Source organism: Ursus arctos, unplaced genomic scaffold, assembly GCF_023065955.2.
Source record: "Ursus arctos isolate Adak ecotype North America unplaced genomic scaffold, UrsArc2.0 scaffold_26, whole genome shotgun sequence".
Classification (NCBI taxonomy): domain Eukaryota; kingdom Metazoa; phylum Chordata; class Mammalia; order Carnivora; family Ursidae; genus Ursus; species Ursus arctos.
Genome location: NW_026622941.1, coordinates 38,877,719 through 38,895,660, shown reverse-complemented (window position 1 = coordinate 38,895,660; position 17,942 = coordinate 38,877,719). Strand labels below are relative to the sequence as shown.

The 17,942-nt window shown below is 40.5% G+C and overlaps 1 protein-coding gene across 1 annotated transcript; it reads left to right on the top strand.

The window, feature by feature from the left end:
• Window positions 1-16,297: 16,297 nt before the first annotated feature.
• LOC113257479 (olfactory receptor 8S1-like) lies at window positions 16,298-17,230 on the top strand. The gene has a single exon (XM_026501629.2). It carries the CDS (start codon window positions 16,298-16,300, stop codon window positions 17,228-17,230), a length of 933 nt encoding a protein of 310 aa, XP_026357414.2.
• The last annotated feature ends 712 nt before the right edge of the window (window positions 17,231-17,942 follow it).

The following is a 17,942-nucleotide window of genomic DNA, read 5'->3' as shown; positions in this document are numbered from 1 at the left end:
ATCTTAGCTTCCTGCTCTCAAAATAATACCCATCACTTTGTCATCTCAATACTTATACCTACAAAATCTGAATTTCAAGCCTTCCTCTAGCTTACCACTATCTCCAAAATTTCTAACTTGCTTACCCTAGTGTTCTACAGAAGCAGAAGCAGTTCTTCAGACCCAAACTAATGGCTTTACTGCCTTTGCCCTAGCCATAATCCTCTGCATATTCCCCACTTAATTCCTTATATAGCCTTGTCTCTGTGATTCATTTACTTTGCTAAAATGCTTTAATTTTTTACCTTTTTTTTCCTTTGTCACTGCAGATTCGTGGAAAAAACAAACCCCATTTAATACCAAAACTAAATGGGAAGACATCAGAGAGGGAGACAAACCATGAGAGACTCTTGATTCTGGGAAACAAACTAAGGGTTGAGGAAGGGAGGTCAGTGGGGGGATGGGGTAACTGGGCAATAGGCATTAAGGAAGGCACGTGATGTGATGAGCACTGGATGTTATATGCAACTAATGAATCATTCAACACTACATCAAAAACTAATGATGTTGGCTAATGGAATTTAAATTAAAAAAATAATACCAAATATCTTTCTGCTCCACACATGTGCTTAAGCAGCTAACTATTACTGGAGATAGTCACATACTTGTTCAAATTAGTCCCCAAATCTCAAATGGGCAAATGAATCACCAGTTAATCTTACTGCATTTTCTTAGTAAATTAGTCTTCCACTTGATGTACCTGAATTTTGTGTTCTTGGGTCATCAAAATCCCTCACAACTAAAAGCACACACCATATATACACACAGATGATGATAGATAGATAGATAGATAGATAGATAGATAGATAGATAGGCAGACTCTGCTCACAATTTCATCTCATATTTCATCAAAAACTTTGCAGCAATCAGTTAGAAAGTCTCTCAGATTCCAGCCATAAAATCTACCAAGCTAGCTGCCTCAGTCCCTACTCTCTTTACCTTACCTCTTATTTACAACAGATAAGGGGCCCTTCCTCCTACCTATGGACAAAACCACTTGTGCTCTGGATCATTTATTGTCCCTTTATCAAGGATTTTACTTCTGTTATTAACCTTTTACTTTGCCACATCAACAAATTTTCTCTATTCCCAAATCATAAAATGGGCAGAAGATATGAACAGACACTTTTCCAATGAAGACATACAAATGGTTAACAGACACACGAAAAAATGTTCAAAATCACTAGCCATCAGGGAAATTCAAATCAAAACCACACTAAGATACCACCTTACGCCAGTTAGAATGGCAAAAATTGACAAGGCAAGAAACAACAATTGTTGGAGAGGATGTGGAGAAAGGGGATCCCTCCTACATTGTTGGTGGGAATGCAAGTTGGTACAGCCACTCTGGAAAACAGTGTGGAGGTCCCTTAAAAAGTTAAAAATTGAGCTCCCCTATGATCCAGCAATTGCACTACTGGGTATTTACCCCAAAGATACAGACATAGTGAAGAGAAGGGCCATATGCACCCCAATGTTCATAGCAGCATTGTCCACAATAGCTAAATCGTGGAAGGAACCGAGATGCCCTTCAACAGATGACTGGATTAAGAAGATGTGGTCCATATATACAATGGAATATTACTCAGCTATCAAAAAGAACGATTTCTCAACATTTGCTGCAACATGGACGGCACTGGAGGAGATAATGCTAAGTGAAATAAGTCAAGCAGAGAAAGACAATTATCATATGGTTTCTCTCATCTATGGAACATAAGAACTAGGAAGATTGGTAGGAGAAGAAAGGGATAAAGAAAGGAGGCGTAAACAGGAGGGGGAATGAAGCATGAGAGACTATGAACTCTGGGAAACAAACTGAGGGCTTCAGAGGGAAGGGGGGTGGGGGAATGGGATAGGTTGGTGATGGGTAGTAAGGAGGGCATGTATTGCATGGTGCACTGGGTGTTATACGCAACTAATGAATCATTGAACTTTACATCAAAATAAATAAATAAAAATTAAAAATTAAAAAAATTTAGAATGGTGAACAAGTTAGAAATATATGACTAAAGATAGAAGATACGTTTAATTAGTGCTGATCATCATTCATAACTAAATCCTCACGTTCTAACTAAGTCCTCACATTTTGCAAAGAATATTATTATTCCTGTGGTAAATTTGGGGGAAAAAAGGGATCAAAACCTTTCCCAAATTCACACATTGAAAACATAGTAGAAATAGGATTGTTATGTCTTTACCCAAGCCAATTTTCATTTCCTATGCCTATCCTCTTTAACTCATCTCTGGGACATCTTTTTATATTGTGTATCCATTAGCAAATTATTATAACTATAGTTTTTTCTTTCAACTTTTATACTAAATTTACAATCCCAGTAGGGGAGAGAGACTGAACTCTACTGAATGAAAAAGCAGGAAAGTTTTAAATAAAGCACAAATACTATATGATTTCACGTATATGTGGAATCTAAAAAACAAAACCAATGAATAAAAAACACACACAAAAAAAACCAGACTCTTAAATGCAGACAACATATCAGTGGTTGCCAGGGGGAGGTGGATAAGGGGATGGGAAAATAGATTAAGAGAGTTAAGAGGTACAAATTTAAGTTATAAAATAAATACCTGGAGATGAAAAACAGCATAGGGAATATACTCAGTAATATTATAATAATATTATATGGTGACACATGGTGAATATACTTTTGTGGCGAGCATTGAGTAATGTATAGAATTGACAAATCAGTATGTTGTACATCTGAAACTAATATAATATTGTATGTCAACTAACCCTCAATATAAATAAATAAATAAATAAATAAATAAATAAATAAATAAATAAATAAATAAAACACTAGGGTGAGGTAGTTGAAAAGTACTAGAGGACTGTATGGAGGAGATTGATCAATGGGATGTGTCACATACATTGAATTATTCCCAAGTTTGCAAATGTTCTTCTCTGTGATCGGGCCATCTGTATTTGCTAATTGTTGTCCATCTAAATTAGGCTCCTATCCTCCCACAGAGACTGAGAAATAGGAATACTGTCTCCTTCAATGTTTGCATTTCATGGAGATAGTTCCCAGGTCCTTGAGAAAGACAGGCAAAAGGCTGGGAGGAGAGTTATATCCATTTTAAAGAGGCAGAGGAAGAATTTGCAGTTTCAAGTTTTGTAAAGTAAATACCCTAAGACAAGAGATCAGAGAAAGAAACTGTCTATACTCCAGAAGAAACCTGTCTAAAGTTTAGTCAAGCTGAGGGGTACGTGAAGAGTATTTTGGTCAATACATACATACATATAAGGAAATTTCTAAGATAATGAGTCAAAAATTTGCTTCTGACTGACCTCTAAGGAATTCAAAGCATCAATTCAGCTGTATCCTGGGCTTGCAGGCTCAGCTGCCCACACATTTGCTGTTTAAATCTAGTTGCTCTTCTGAATGGTTAGATCTGAGAAAACTTTATTTACATAATACCCTCAGGAAAAATATTTAGAACAGTAAGAGAAAATAGTGAAAAATAACTGTGTAATTGGGTTTGAAATGGTCTGTATAATTGGTCAAATATTTATATGCCAAGAATCAAAACTTTTCAAAATTTCTCTTTATTTGGATTCAAAGCAGCCCACACTTGTAAGAATCTAGAAAAGGATTTTGAAATCTTAGCCTGGAAGGATCTTGGCACATGCACTAATATATTTCTTTTCCTAATACTGGCATCTAGATAGACAAAAGCCTCTTCCCAGAAAGAGAGATAGTTGTTGCTCTTTCCTTCTTGCTTTAAGGTTTATTGAGGCATCCAGTGAACAAGCCAGAGCACCTACAGGGTTTCACCATCAGGGAAGAGGAGAGAGAGCTAGGGCGCCCTTGATTCTGATTAGCTCCTGGGCCACTTATTACTTCCCTTCATCTCTTCCTCTCTATGTTACCTTTGCTCTGTACTTTCCTTGTGTTTGAGCGCTCCTGAAACTCTATTCTCAAAGTGAGATCATTCTCCCCCTATCCATCTCTATCTCTCCTTCCTTGATCTGGTTTTTACTTCTCTAATATGTTCTAATCTGCCCTCAGAGTGGACTTTTCTCTTCCTTGGGAACATTAAGGGATTAAAATTAGGCAATGAATAACACAGAAGTTTAATCACAACCAATGTGTGCTTAGCACAGCACATAAATTACTTAAATAACTTCTTAAAACGATGCCAGAGAGGTATTATTAGATGCCATTTTGTGGATCAGGAAATTGAGATAAGGAAGGCTTAAAAACTTCCAAAGATCATACATCTAGTGAGAAACAGACCTAGGACTCAATGACTCGGTCCCAGATATGTCTACAAGACTATCTTAATTTTCATATATCCTGTTACCTTCTTTAGGCTCTAGAGTGGAGTTTGCATTTCTTTGGGCGTGAAACTTCAAGGAAACAGATAGTAACATTGTAGCATTGCCCTAGTCTGGAAAGGATAGAATTAAATGATGTGGGAAACAAAGGTAGAAGAAAAATTATTAAATTTCCCTACTGCCAACAGACCATTGACAAGTCCTTGCAACAGGCAGTGTGACATTTCTCTGGGGACTCAGCTGCCTTGATGTTAATACTTTGCTAAGGGCAAAAAGCAATCTTAGTCCAGCCTCCAGGATCCTGTAAGTCTACTGTAACATAAAAATTCCTTTGGAAACTTCTTTTATCTCTGCCCCCCAAGATACATATTGGCAATCATCCCCCAAGCATATGACCCACCCATATACATCTGAAGGGTCTCATGACTTAGGTTTTATTAGACAGTAATAAGTGACTTTTCCCCACAATAGCTAGCTCCCTCAAGGTCCTGGAAACCTTGCTTCCAAAATTCCTTGGCAATTTAGGTTATCCCTAACCCCCTCCCAACTTGAAAGTATATAATGGTCCACTCCTCATGACCCCAGTGCAGCTATTTTTGCCCACGGGTGCTGTCCCTGTGCTTTAATAAAACCACCTTTTTGCACCAAAGACATCTCAAGAATTCTTTCTTGGCCATTGGCTTCAAACACTTACATCTTTTCCTACATCAAAAGGACATCAAGAAGATATTTTGAGTTCCCTGTGTCTCAATAGGTCATCTCAACAAACACCCCATTCCTATGATTTCCAGATCATTAATTTTTCTGCTCTTACAGTACTCTCCAATTCTGTCCACCTGTCAGGACCGTGGGTTACAGAAAATGTAAAGGATGCAAGATTCAGGCACTTGCTGGACAAAATTCTAAACCAGGTGAACTTGTCTCTAAAACCTTTGTTTTTGATTCTTGCCCCTTTTTCCTGAACCAATACATTCCCAGAAACTCAGGGATTTCATGCTAGTACAGAGCCCTGAATTGCTCATTCTGATCAACTTAACCTCATGTGTCTTCCAAAAACAGTGAAACTCTGTTCTTTTCCAGATCATTGAGGTTCTTCAAGTCTCTATGCCAAGTACTTCTTGTATGTCTCACTGTGTAAGGAGCTGTTCTCAAGTAGCACTTCTTTTAGACAGGTTCCAACAAACCCAGTCTATGGTTTGTTGATATGAAATGACAGTTGTTATTATATTCCTTGCTTCCCAGAGCTCCTTGCATTTTAACTTTGCATGCACAGGCTGAATAAATAAAATCTCAGTGAAGAAATTTCCAGCATTAGCTGCAGGAAAAAGGAGGTGAATATTTTATTTTAAGGAGCTCTATCATGATCCTCTTAATAGCCCTTAAACAAAAACATGCTGTTCCATCTGTAGATGTCAAGCCTCTGGCTAGTGACATTAACGCTTAGCACAGACTGTGAGGAAATAATCTAGCAATAATATATATTTTTCAATTTGGAACCTCAGTTCCAAGGTCAGAAATCTTTATACCCAGGTGTGTGAGTGCAGCCATATTTGAATATTGGAAAGAGGTTTTATTTGTGCTGTCCTTAAAAACATCTGTATAACCTACCTCTCTATTCACTGCTGGGTCATGTGGACCCTTTGCCTAGGATGAAGGATTTCTTGATTTGATTCTCTCTGAAGCTACTTTTCCAGGGGTTTTCTCAGATGGGAGATTAGAGCACTTATAGAAATGTTTGCTAGTACCCAGATTTTTAAAAATAACATCATCTCCATGTGGACTACAATGGGTTAAGGAACTATTTTCTGGTGATGACACAGACTTAGTTTTCTCAGAAGAAACAAGATGGTCAAATGATCCCTGTTGTGAGGTTATTTAAAAAGTATGTTTATTTACTGTTCACTGTGAACTGGATATTGTTTTATTTAGTCTAAACAGCATGCTTTCTAGTTTCCTCATCTACAGCAATCCATTCTTTCTTTGAAGAGGTGTCACTCATCTAGTCCACTTGGACAACTGGGACTGTCAGTCAGGAAATCAAGGTGGGACAGTCATTTATCCCATTGTCCTGACAGAGTAACTGCCAAAGATAAATACACGAGACCCAAGCTAAACCTTCAGGATATCTTTGCTTGGAATATGGCTCTTGAACACCTAAAGAGAAGAAGGAAGTTGGTTCTGAGTAAGCATAATGGTAACATCTCAATGAGGCTTCTTGCTACTACAATCACCTCACCAGGTTGTCCTTGTTCTTTGAGCAGAAAGTCAAGCTGAACATTCTCCCCAGTAGCCTGAGGAACTTGGAGGAAATGCATTACTGCAAAGGATGGTAAAAGAGCAAACTGATCATCAGGAATAAGGAAACTGTGGAATGTTCAGTCAGAGAATAGAGCAACCATACTCAGTGAATTAAGGACATTTGAAGCCAAGTCAAGATAAGCAGGAAATGGTGCTTCGATGGAAATAAAACTGTCCTTGAAATGTCAACAACTTTGACCTAAAAGTGTCAAGGAAAAATGAAGTAGTACAAAGTTTTGTGATAAGGAGATTCTCTGACCTATGGCTTTTATAAGAGTGTAAGTCTAAATATCTCTAATAGGAATAGTATTCAGCTTTAAAAAAGGAATAAAATTCTATCACACACCACAATGCGAATGATGCTTGAGGAAATTACTATATGATTGGCGTAGAAAATCTAAGCAAAATAAAGTGAAGAGGAGGTCCTGGGAATAAGCTCTGGAGTACTCTAGCACTTCTTTTTTTTATAATAATATTTTTTTACTATATTATGTTAGTCACCATACAGTACATCCCTGGTTTTTGATGTAAAGTTCCATGATTCATTACTTGCATATAACACCCAGTGCACCATGCAATACGTGCCCTCCTTACTACCCATCACCAGCCTATCCCATTCCCCCACCCACCTCCCCTCTGAAGCCCTCAGTTTGTTTCCAGAGTCCATAGTCTCTCATGCTATATTCCCCCTTCTGATTACCCCCCCTTTCTTTATCATTTCTTCTCCTACCGATCTTCATACTTTTTTTGTTCCATAGATGAGAGAAACCATATGATAATTGTCTTTCTCTGCTTGACTTATTTCACTTAGCATTATCTCCTCCAGTGCCGTCCATGTTGCAGCAAATGTTGAGAAATCGTTCTTTTTGATAGCTGAGTAATATTCCATTGTATATATGGACCACATCTTCTTAATCCAGTCATCTGTTGAAGGGCATCTCAGCTCCTTCCACGATTTAGCTATTGTGGACAATGCTGCTATGAACATTGGGGTGCATATGGCCCTTCTCTTCACTACGTCTGTATCTTTGGGGTAAATACCCAGTAGTACAATTGCTGGATCATAGGGTAGCTCAATTTTTAACTTTTTAAGAGACCTACACACTGTTTTCCAGAGTGGCTGTACCAACTTGCATTCCCACCAACAATGTAGGAGGGATCCCCTTTCTCCACATCCTCTCCAACAATTGTTGTTTCTTGCCTTGTCAACTTTTGCCATTCTAACTGGCGTAAGGTGGTATCTTAGTGTGGTTTTGATTTGAACTTCCCTGATGGCTAATGATTTTGAACATTTTTTCATGTGTCTGTTAACCATTTGTATGTCTTCATTGGAAAAGTGTTCATATCTTCTGCCCATTTTATGGTTTATTTGTTTCTCGTGTATTGTGTTTGAGAAGTTCATTGTAGATCTTGGATACCAGTCTTTTATCTGTAGTATCATTTGCAAATATATTCTCCCATTCCATGGGCTGCCTCTTAGTTTTTTTGACTGTTTCCTTGGCTGTGCAGAAGCTTTTTATCTTGATGAAGTCCCACATGTCATTTTACCTTTTGTTTCTCTTGCCTTTGGAGATGTGTCATGAAAAAGGTTGCTGTGGCCAATGTCGTAGAGGTTGCTGCCTATGCTCTCCTCTAGGATTTTGATGGATTCCTGTATCACATCAAGGTCTTTCATCCATTTAGAGTTTATCTTTGTGTATGGTGTGAGAGAGTGGTCAAGTTTCATTCTTTTGCATGTAACTGTGCAATATTCCCAGCACCATTTATTGAAGAGACTGTCTTTTTTCCACTGGATGTTTTTTTACTGCTTTATCAAAGATTAGTTGCCCAAAGAGCTGAGGGTCCATTTCTGGGTTCTCTATTCTGTTCCATTGGTCTGTGTGTCTGTTTTTGTGCCAGTACCATGCTGTCTTTGTGATCACAGCTTTGTAGTACACCTTGAAATCTGGCATTGTGATGCCCCCAGCTTTGTTTTTCCTTTTCAACAATTCCTTGGCGATTCGGGGCCTTTTCTGGTTCCACACAAATTTAAGGGCTGTTTGTTCCAGTTTTTTGAAAAATGTCATTGGTATTTTGATCAGGATAGCATTGAAAGTGTAGTTTGCTCTGGGTAGCATGGACATTTTAGCTATGTTAATTCTTTCGATCCATGAGCATGGAATATTTTCCCATCTTTTTGTGTCTTCTTCAATGTCTTTCAACAGTGATTTGTAGTTTCTAGAATATAGATCCTTTACGTCTCTGGTTAATTCCAAGATATCGTATGATTTTTGGTGCTATTGTAAATGGGATGGATTCCCTAATTTCTCTTTCTTCAGTCTCATTGTTTGTGTATAGAAATGCAACTGATTTCTGAGCCATTGATTTTGTGTCCTGCCACATTACTGAATTGCTCTATAACTTCTAGTAGTTTGGGGGTGGATTCTTTTGGGTTTTCCATATAGAGTATCATGTCATCTGTGAAGAGAGACATTTTGACTTCTTCTTTGCCGATTTGGATACCTTTTATCCCTTTTTGTTATCTGATTGCTGTTGCAAGGACTTCTAGTACTATGTTGAATAATAATGGCGAGAGTGGGCATCCTTGTCGTGTTCCTGATCTTAAGGGAAAGGCTTCCAGCTTATCCCCATTGAGAATGATATTTGTTGTAGGCTTTTCATAGATGGTTTTTTATGAGATTGAGGAATGTACCTTTATCCCTTCACTCTGAAGTGTTTTAATCAGGAAAGGATGCTGTATTTTGCTTTTTCTGCATCTATTGAGAGGATCATATGGTTCTTGACTCTTTTCTTGTTGATATGATCTATCACACTGATTGATTTGCGAATGTTGACCCACCCTTGCATCCCAGGGATGAATCCCACTTGGTCATGATGGATAATCCTTTTAATGTACTGTTGGATCCTATTAGCTAGGATCTTGTTGAGAATTTTGGCATCCATATTCATCAGGGATATCGGTCTGTAATTCTCCTTTTTGATGGGGTCCTTGCCTGCTTTGGGGATCAAGGTAATTCTGGCCTCATAGAATGAGTTTGATAGTTTTCCTTCTGTTTCTATTTTTTGAAACAGCTTCAGGAGAATAAGTATTGTTTCTTCTTTGATGTTTGGTAGAATTCCCCAGGGAATCCGTCAGGCCCTGGACTCTTGTTTTGGGGGAGGTTTTTGATCACTGCTTCAATCTCTTCATAATTAATCAGTCTGTTTAAACAATCAATTTCTGCCTGTTTCAGTCTTGGTAGTTTATAGGTCTCCAGAAAGGCATCCATTTCTTCCAGGTTGTTTAATTTATTGGCATAAAGCTGTTGATAAAAGTTTCTAATGATCCTTCCTATTTCATTGGTGTTGGTTGTGACCTCTCCCTTTTCATTCATAATTTTATTACTTTGGGTCCTTTCTCTATTCTTTTGAATAAGTCTTGACAGCGGTTTGTCAGTTTTATTTATTCTTTCAGAAAACCAGCTTCTAGTTCTGTTGATCTGCTCTACTGTGCTCCTGGTTTCTAATGCATTGATCTCTGCTCTAATCCTGATCAACTGCTTTCTCGTGTGTGGGTTAGGCTGGTTTTTCTGTTCCAGCTCCAGCGTCTTGAGGTGAGAATATAAAAACTGCACTTTAGATTTGTCTATTCTTTTGAGTGAGGCTTGGATGGCTATGTATTTTCCCCTTAGGATTGCCTTTGCAGTGTCCCATAGGTTTTGGACCATTGTGTTTTCATTCTCATTGGTCTCCATAAATTGTTTAAATTCATTTTTGATTTCCTGGTTTATCGAATCATTCTTGAGCAGGATGGTTCTTAGTCTCCAAGTGTTTGAGTTTCTTCCAAATTTTTCCTTGTGATTGAGTTCCAGTTTTAAAGCATGGTGGTCTGAGAATATGCAGGGAGTAATTTCAGTCTTTTGGTATCAGTTGAGACCTGTTTTGTGACCCAGAACATGATCTAGTCTGGAGAATGTTCCATGTGCATTCAAAAAGAATGAGTATTCTGTTGTTCTGGGCTGTAGTGTTCTATATATATTTATGAGGTCCATCTGGTCTAGTATGGCATTCAAAGCACTTGTTTCTTTGTTGATTTTCTGCTTAGGTGATCTGTCTATTGCTGATAGTGGAGTGTTGAAGTCCCCTACTATTAACGTATTTTTATCTATATGTCTCCTTCTTCTCATTACAAGTTGGCTTGTGTATTTTGCTGCTCCCCTGTTGGGGGCGTAGATATTTATAATTGTCATATCCACTTGTTGGATACATCCTTTAAGAATAATATAGTGTCCTTCTGTATCTCTAACAGTCTTTAGTTTAAAATCCAATCTGTCTGATATGAGAATTTCTACCTCAGCTTTCTTTTGAGGTTCATTGGCATGAAAAATGGTTTTCAATCCCTTCACTTTCAGTCTGGATGTATCTTTAGGTTCAAGATGAGTCTCTTGTAGACAGCAAATGGATGGATCATGTCTTTTTATCCAATCTGCAACCCTGTGATGTTTTATGGGAGCGTTTAGGCCATTCACATTGAGAGTGATTATTGAGAGATATGATTTTAATGATGTCACATTGCCTGTAAAGTCTTTGTTTCTATAGATTGTGACTTTCTGTTCTGTATCACTCTTGGGGCCTTTTTACTTTTATAGAACCCCCCCCTTAATATCTCCTGTAGGGCTGGTTTCATGGTTACGAAATTGGTCAGTGTCTGGTGATTCTGGAAGGTCCTTGTCTCTCCATCAATTCTGAATGACAGCTTTGCTGGATAAAGGATCCTTGGCTGCATGTTTTTCTCGGAAAGAGCTTTAAAAATGCCCTCCCAACCCTGTCTCTCATTCCAGGTCTGTGTAGACAGGTCTGACGTAATCCTGATATTTTTGCCTTTGTACATGAGAAATTTTTTCGCCCTGGCCACTTTCAATAATGTATCATTGGATCTAATATTTGCGAATTGCACTATGATGTGACGTGGCGTAGGTTTGTCATGGTTGAATTTGGAAGGGGTCCTCTCTGCCTCTTGGACACGAATGCTTGTTTCCTTTGCTAGATTAGGGAAGTTTTCAGCTACAATTTGTTCAAATATCTCTTCTAGACCTCTCTCTTTCTCCACCCCCTCGGGGATGCCGATGATTCTGACATTGGAACGTTTCATTGAGTCAGTAATCTCCCGTAACCTACATTCTTGAGATTGGGTTTTTTTGAGCCAAGTTTTCTGTTTTAACTTTCTCTTCTACCATCCCATCCTCCAATTTGCTGATTTGTTCTTCTGCCTCATTTACCCTGGCCGTCAGAGCATCTAGTTTTGACCGCATTTGATTCATAACATTTTTAATTTCTGCCAGATTCACTCTCATTTCCGCCCTTAGAGATTCTATATTCTCATTAATATTTTCGTTAATATTTTTTTCAAGTCTACACATCATCTTGACCATTGTTACTCTGAACTCCATTTCTGATAATTTGGTTATATCCATATCCATCAGTTCTGTGACAGAGGCCACAGACTCATTGTCTTTTCTTTGGTAGAGGGGGATTTCTCCTTCTCGTCATTCTGATGAGGAGAGGTTGCGGGGTTGCCCAGAGCCCAAATTATTGACCAGGACCCAGGCAGTGTGCTCTTGTTTCATAGGGACCTTAGGGATGTGGGCTTCTTGATTTTTCAGCCTGCCTTCTGGGGGAGGGGCCTGCCATGCTGATATTCAGGCAACCCTGTTTGGGTAAAGTCTCCGTGTTCCCTGCGAGGGGGGATGGGGATGGGCACACTGTGAGCTGGTATTTCCGGGCTTTTGTTCTCTGGCGGCTTTCCCTGGAGGTTTTCTGTGGCTCTTCTGAGAGTCAGAACATCAGTAGCCGAATCCTAGCCTCTGTCTCAGAACAGAGAGATCGCAGCCTGCTCTCCACTGAGCTCTCCTGGCCTCTTTAACTCTGTTTCTGTTGGTGTTACTAAAAACCCTGCAGCGTCCCGGGTTGTGCACCCCACAGCTGGTGTCCCAGCCCTCACTTCCAGGGCCGGCACATCTCTGTCCTTTGTGTCTCTAACACTGTCAGCCGCCCCCGCACGCACTCCTGACCTCTCTGTTTCAGTGTGGTTTGCACGCACTCTGGAGCTCCGGTTTTCAGTTTGGACGTGCGCACGCTCCCGAGCTCCCGGTTTTAGTCCGGTTCCAGTCAGCGCTCCGGAGCTCTGGTTTTTCGGTCTGTTTGCACGCGCTTTCCCAGGCTCATGGTCTCAGTCTGCTCTCTCATCGGTGCCGGTCCTCGAGTCCCGCTGCTCTCCAGTGCAGGTGGCTACCACTTCCCGGCACCCGAGCGCAGAGGCTCCCTCCCCCTTCTGTTAACTTCCAATATCTGTGCGGGGATTCACGGCTTCCCACTTCGTACCTCAATACTCAGCGCTGGAGATGTTCATTTGTGGAGATCCAGAAGTATCTTCCTACATCTCAGGCTGATTCCGTGGGTTTTCAGGATGGTCTGGTACATATCCAGCTCGGCTCAGGGGACCAGCTGCAAAAGGGAACCCCTACTCCTCCGCCATCTTAACTCCGCCCCCCTCACCACCTGTTTCCTTAGCAGAGTAGGTCCTTTCCTGCTACAGTGCTGGCCCTAAGGAAACCGACTCCCTCTGGAGGAGGAAAGGATACTAATTCTGCCCACTATGTTTTCAAAGGGAAAAACTTGAGCAATAATAGTTCTAAAGCCCAATAGAGAGCATACAATAAAATTAGAGAAAGGAACATTTTCTCAGTGAAGTAGGAGGCAAGAGCCTGAGGTGAAAGCTGAAGAAGCAAGGGTTAAGAAAGGATTAAGTGTCTTCATAAGAGTAATGAACTTTTAAATTGTGTAGACCTGGTTATGTGTGTGTGTGTGTGTGTGTGTGTGTGTGTGTGTGTACATATTCACATTCAAAATCCAAGAGCTGTCAGAGACAAGACAATCCTTTACAGAACCTCCTGATTCCCTCCTTCTTAGTTAGCATAGCAATTTGTGGCCAGAAGCTTTCTGCACTTCTATACTCTCAGCCAGACCTCTTTTGACAATAGCCATATTAGTAGCCACTTTGTCCGAGGACCAGTGGCCCCTTTGGCTCTGGTTAATGCTGCCTTTCCCGTGGGCAGTGAATAATTCCTGACTCTCCAGAGGCTCTTCTCACCACCTCCCCAGGGTCCACCTGGCACAAGATCTCAGAGATTTAATGAAAGAAGAAATACAAGTCACACAAACTGTCCAGGAGCTTTCCTCAGTACTCAGGGAAAAAAGAGAAAAACCCAAGTCTTAAGAGAGCCACCTCCAGAAAGACCCACACCAGAATACTTTGGATTTTACCCATTGCCTGTCTGTATCTATCTCTGCTCATATTATTGGTTGGAAAACAAAGTCCACTTTTCATGGGACCTGGCTTGAGGTATCTCATCTCAGGCTGTTGGAACCACATCTCCTTCCAGCAACAGTGTCCTGTGTCAGGCAGCCTGGCTGGAAAATCAGACGTTACATCAGACCAAGAGCAGTCCTGCTCAGTAAGGTTAGTGAAAGCCTTAGAGGCACATTGATATATGTAACTGGGGAAGATCTAGTAGAGGGACCTCTGACCCAAGTGCCTCTAGTTTACATGGGACCTAGATTAGGGTAATATCTTTCTCAAAGTCAGACATAGCTACTTCTCATCAGATAATAGCTGAACTGGAAGATTAAGTCTTCTGCCTTTTCTCCATGTAGGGTCTTCCTGTTCTGTTTCTTTATGTATCAGGTTCTGGACACATGCACAAAAAGTTAGGCTTTTATTTTAAATGGGAATGTGTTACTGGCTACAAAGCCAGATGAAGACTAGGAAGGAGATTTCCCTGGGGGATTGAAAATGAAAAGGGTGAAGAAAAGAGAGAGAGAGAGACATTCTTAGTGCTTCTGGCAATGGAATCCCTAGTTCACTGTGTTTTAGAAAGTTCTTAGTAATGAAACCCTTTGCTTCAATGAAATCCTGCCACCAAATCGAGTATGATAAATAAATGAAAGAAGAGATAAGGCAATTGAGATGGATGTGAGGGCCCAAAGATGCCTCTAATTCCTCACCCCCTCAACACTGAGAGTGGCCTCTAAGGCACTACAACAGAATATATAGGATTCCATTCAACACACTTTGAAAACATAGCCCTGGTAGTGTTCTGGGATCCCAGATATGAGGGATTTCAAGGGGGCATCAGTTTCACTCCCATGTACCCAAGCAGAACCAAACTACTGAGGTGCCCACTGGTGATGGGGAAGAGACCACAAAACAATTTGCTCTTTAGGAGTTCAGCTTCCTTTGCCCTGGGGCTTTTCTCTCACTTCAGTCCAGTTTTCTCTTAGCCATCTTCTCTAGAGAAAACAAAACTAGGCTGAGAGTTTCCTGAAAGTCTCCAAGTCATTTCTTTATAAAAAAGAGAAGTATTCAATGGGAAAACAAGTTTACAACATTAGAGAAACTATTTAAAAGAAAAAGGGCCCATAAGCCTACTACCCAATAGAGACATCTTTTTTATTTTTCAGTGTTCGATATCAATCTTTGTTCATACATACAAAAATTTGACTTTTGCACAACGTGTTATGAGATACATGGTTTACAAAAGTATTTGTTTCGTTTGCTCAATTTCACAGGTGAATACAGTAAGGCTTTAAAAACTGAGTAACTTTTAACCAGATGATACTATTAGAATGTTAGAGCTAAGACTCAAACTAAGGTTACCACTCTAAGTCTAGTTCTTTTTCCACTTCAACAGCAGCTGACACACAACTGTAGACACCACTGTCTTAAGTATCAGAGACAAGGAATACTGAAATAGGTAAACTCCCTACTAGCAAAGTTGCTTATGACCCAAAACCACACAAAACACAGCTTGTAACAATCAATTCAAAACTACTGAGTGTGGTGCACTGGGAGCATACCAAACTAGTTGGAACATCTGGTCTAGTACCAACCTCAACATCATTTTGCTATGTGACCTTAAGCAATGCATTCTCTTCATGTGTAAAATAAAGGCTTTAAAGTCCACTATGACACCACTCTCCCTTACAGTGAGTCTGTGACCTTACTATTCTGAGAAGGAATCACTTGCCCATTGGCGTCCTAGCCTTTAATCATAAAGGGTTTTCTAAGCTTAACCACCAAGGCTCTTCTCCCTTCTTTTGACTCCAGGGCATACCTGACTTGCATGTGCATGGTATTTTTATTAAAAGAGTGATGCAGGGGTGCCTGAGTGGCTCAGTCAGTTGAACATCTGTCTTTGCCTTAGGTCATGGGCCTGGAGTCCTGGGATCAAGCCCCACATGGGGCTCCTTTCTCAGCAGGGAGCCTGCTTCTCCCTCTCCCTCTGCCCCTCCTCCTGCTTACGCTCTCTCTCTCTCTCTCTCTCTCTCTCTCTGTGTGTCAAGAGAAATAAATAAAATCTTTTTAAAAATTAAAAAAAAGAGTGATCAAGTAGGGTGAAGGTATAGAGACCATGACAAGATAGTGCTACTAGTTAGAAAAGAAGAGCAAGTGAGGAGATTGTATCTGAGAAGACTTCCCTATCCTGAGTTTCCTCTTTTGGTCTATAGGTATGGAGGTATACTGTCTGTGAGTAGAAAACTCATGTTCACTGAGAAAGACTCAGATCAATGTCTTATCAAGTGGAAAAATCATTCATTTCTTTTGAGGGACTGAATCTCTAAGCAACCATGAAAAATGTCAGTATAATTACTGAGTTTGTCCTTCTGGGGTTGTCTAGTGACCCCCAGATCCAGACCATGCTCTTTGTGCTGTTCCTGGGGATTTACCTTCTGACTTTGATGGGGAATCTGGTGATGATCCTGGTGATCAGGGTTGATTCTCGCCTCCATACACCCATGTACTTCTTCCTCGGACACCTATCCTTCCTGGATCTCAGTTTCTCCTCAGTCACTGTGCCCAAAATGCTACAGAACTTCTTATCTCAGAAGAAAAGCATCTCAGTGTGGGGATGCATCACTCAGAGTTTCTTTTTCACTCTCTCTGGGGGAACAGAAGCTTGTCTGCTCTCTGCCATGGCCTATGACCGCTATGCTGCCATCTGCCACCCTCTGGTCTATACCATGGTCATAAACAGACCTCTCTGTATTGTGATTGTGAGCATAGCTTGGACAATGGGATTTCTGATTTCCTTGATGAATAGTCTCTTCATCCACAAGTTACATTTCTGTGAGTACAACATCATCCCCCATTTCAGCTGTGAGCTACCTCCACTCTTTCCTTTGTCCTGTACTGATCCCATTGTCAACGAGATTCTTCTAGCAGTGTCATGTGCATTTCTAGGGCTGCTGACACTTCCTCTGATCCTATTCTCTTACTCCAGAATCATTTCTGCCATTCTGAACATCCACTCCTCTAAGGCCCAAGCCAAAGCCTTCTCTACCTGCTCCTCCCACCTCACTGTGGTGCTCTTGTTCTATGGGACAGCTCTATTCAGGTACATCAGCCCCGCCTCAGGTTCAGTGTTGGAGCGAGTGGTCTCCATTCAGTACAGCGTGATCACATCCTTGCTGAACCCTCTCATCTACAGCCTCAAGAACCAGGAGGTGAAGGCAGCTCTGCAGAGGATGCTGAAGAAACGGAAGTGTGCCTTAGTAGAGTAAAAGCTGTATGAAGCTGCTCTGGAAATAGAACAAAATGATCTCTAAAGAAGAAAAAAATTTTATAGGCCTAGAGCACTTGGAGAAATTGCATTTCAATTAAATTCAAGTATTTGGACTTCAAAGCAAATAAACTATCACAAAAATGGAAGCTAGGGGGAAAGAGTTTGATGTATAGGCTCCTATCTAGCAGCCCTTTGCAAAATAATCTGAGAGAGCTTCATCTGAGAGAATAGCAGGTGAAGCGTATTTGGAGCAGAGCAGGGTCTCTGGCCAAATTGATTATTTCTGGATGTGTCTTTGAGGGTATTTCCAGAAGAATTTGAATCAATGACGTGAGTAAAGAAGATTGCCCTCACCAACGTGGGTGGGTATCATCCGGTCTGTTGAGGGCCCAAATACAACAGAAATGCTTTGGCAGGGTGAATTTGCATTCTCTGCTTGAAATGGAACATCCATCTTCTGCCCTCAGACATTGATGCTCCTGTTCTTGGGCCCTCAGGCTCAGATTGGAGCTTACACCACTGGCTCCCCTGGTTCTTTGGCTTCTGGGTTTGGACTGAGATTACATCACTGGCTTTTCTGGGCCTCCAGCTTGCAGACAACAGATCGCGGGATTTTTTTCAGCCTCCATAACCATGCCAGATATTCTGTCATGATAAATCTCTAATTCTATTCTATTCTCTTCTAGTCTATTCATTTTATTCTATTCTAT

What these genes read in the sequence shown, in the direction of transcription:
- LOC113257479 (XM_026501629.2), top strand. Translation starts at nt 16,298, where the DNA reads ATGAAAAATGTCAGTATAATTACTGAGTTTGTCCTTCTGGGGTTGTCT.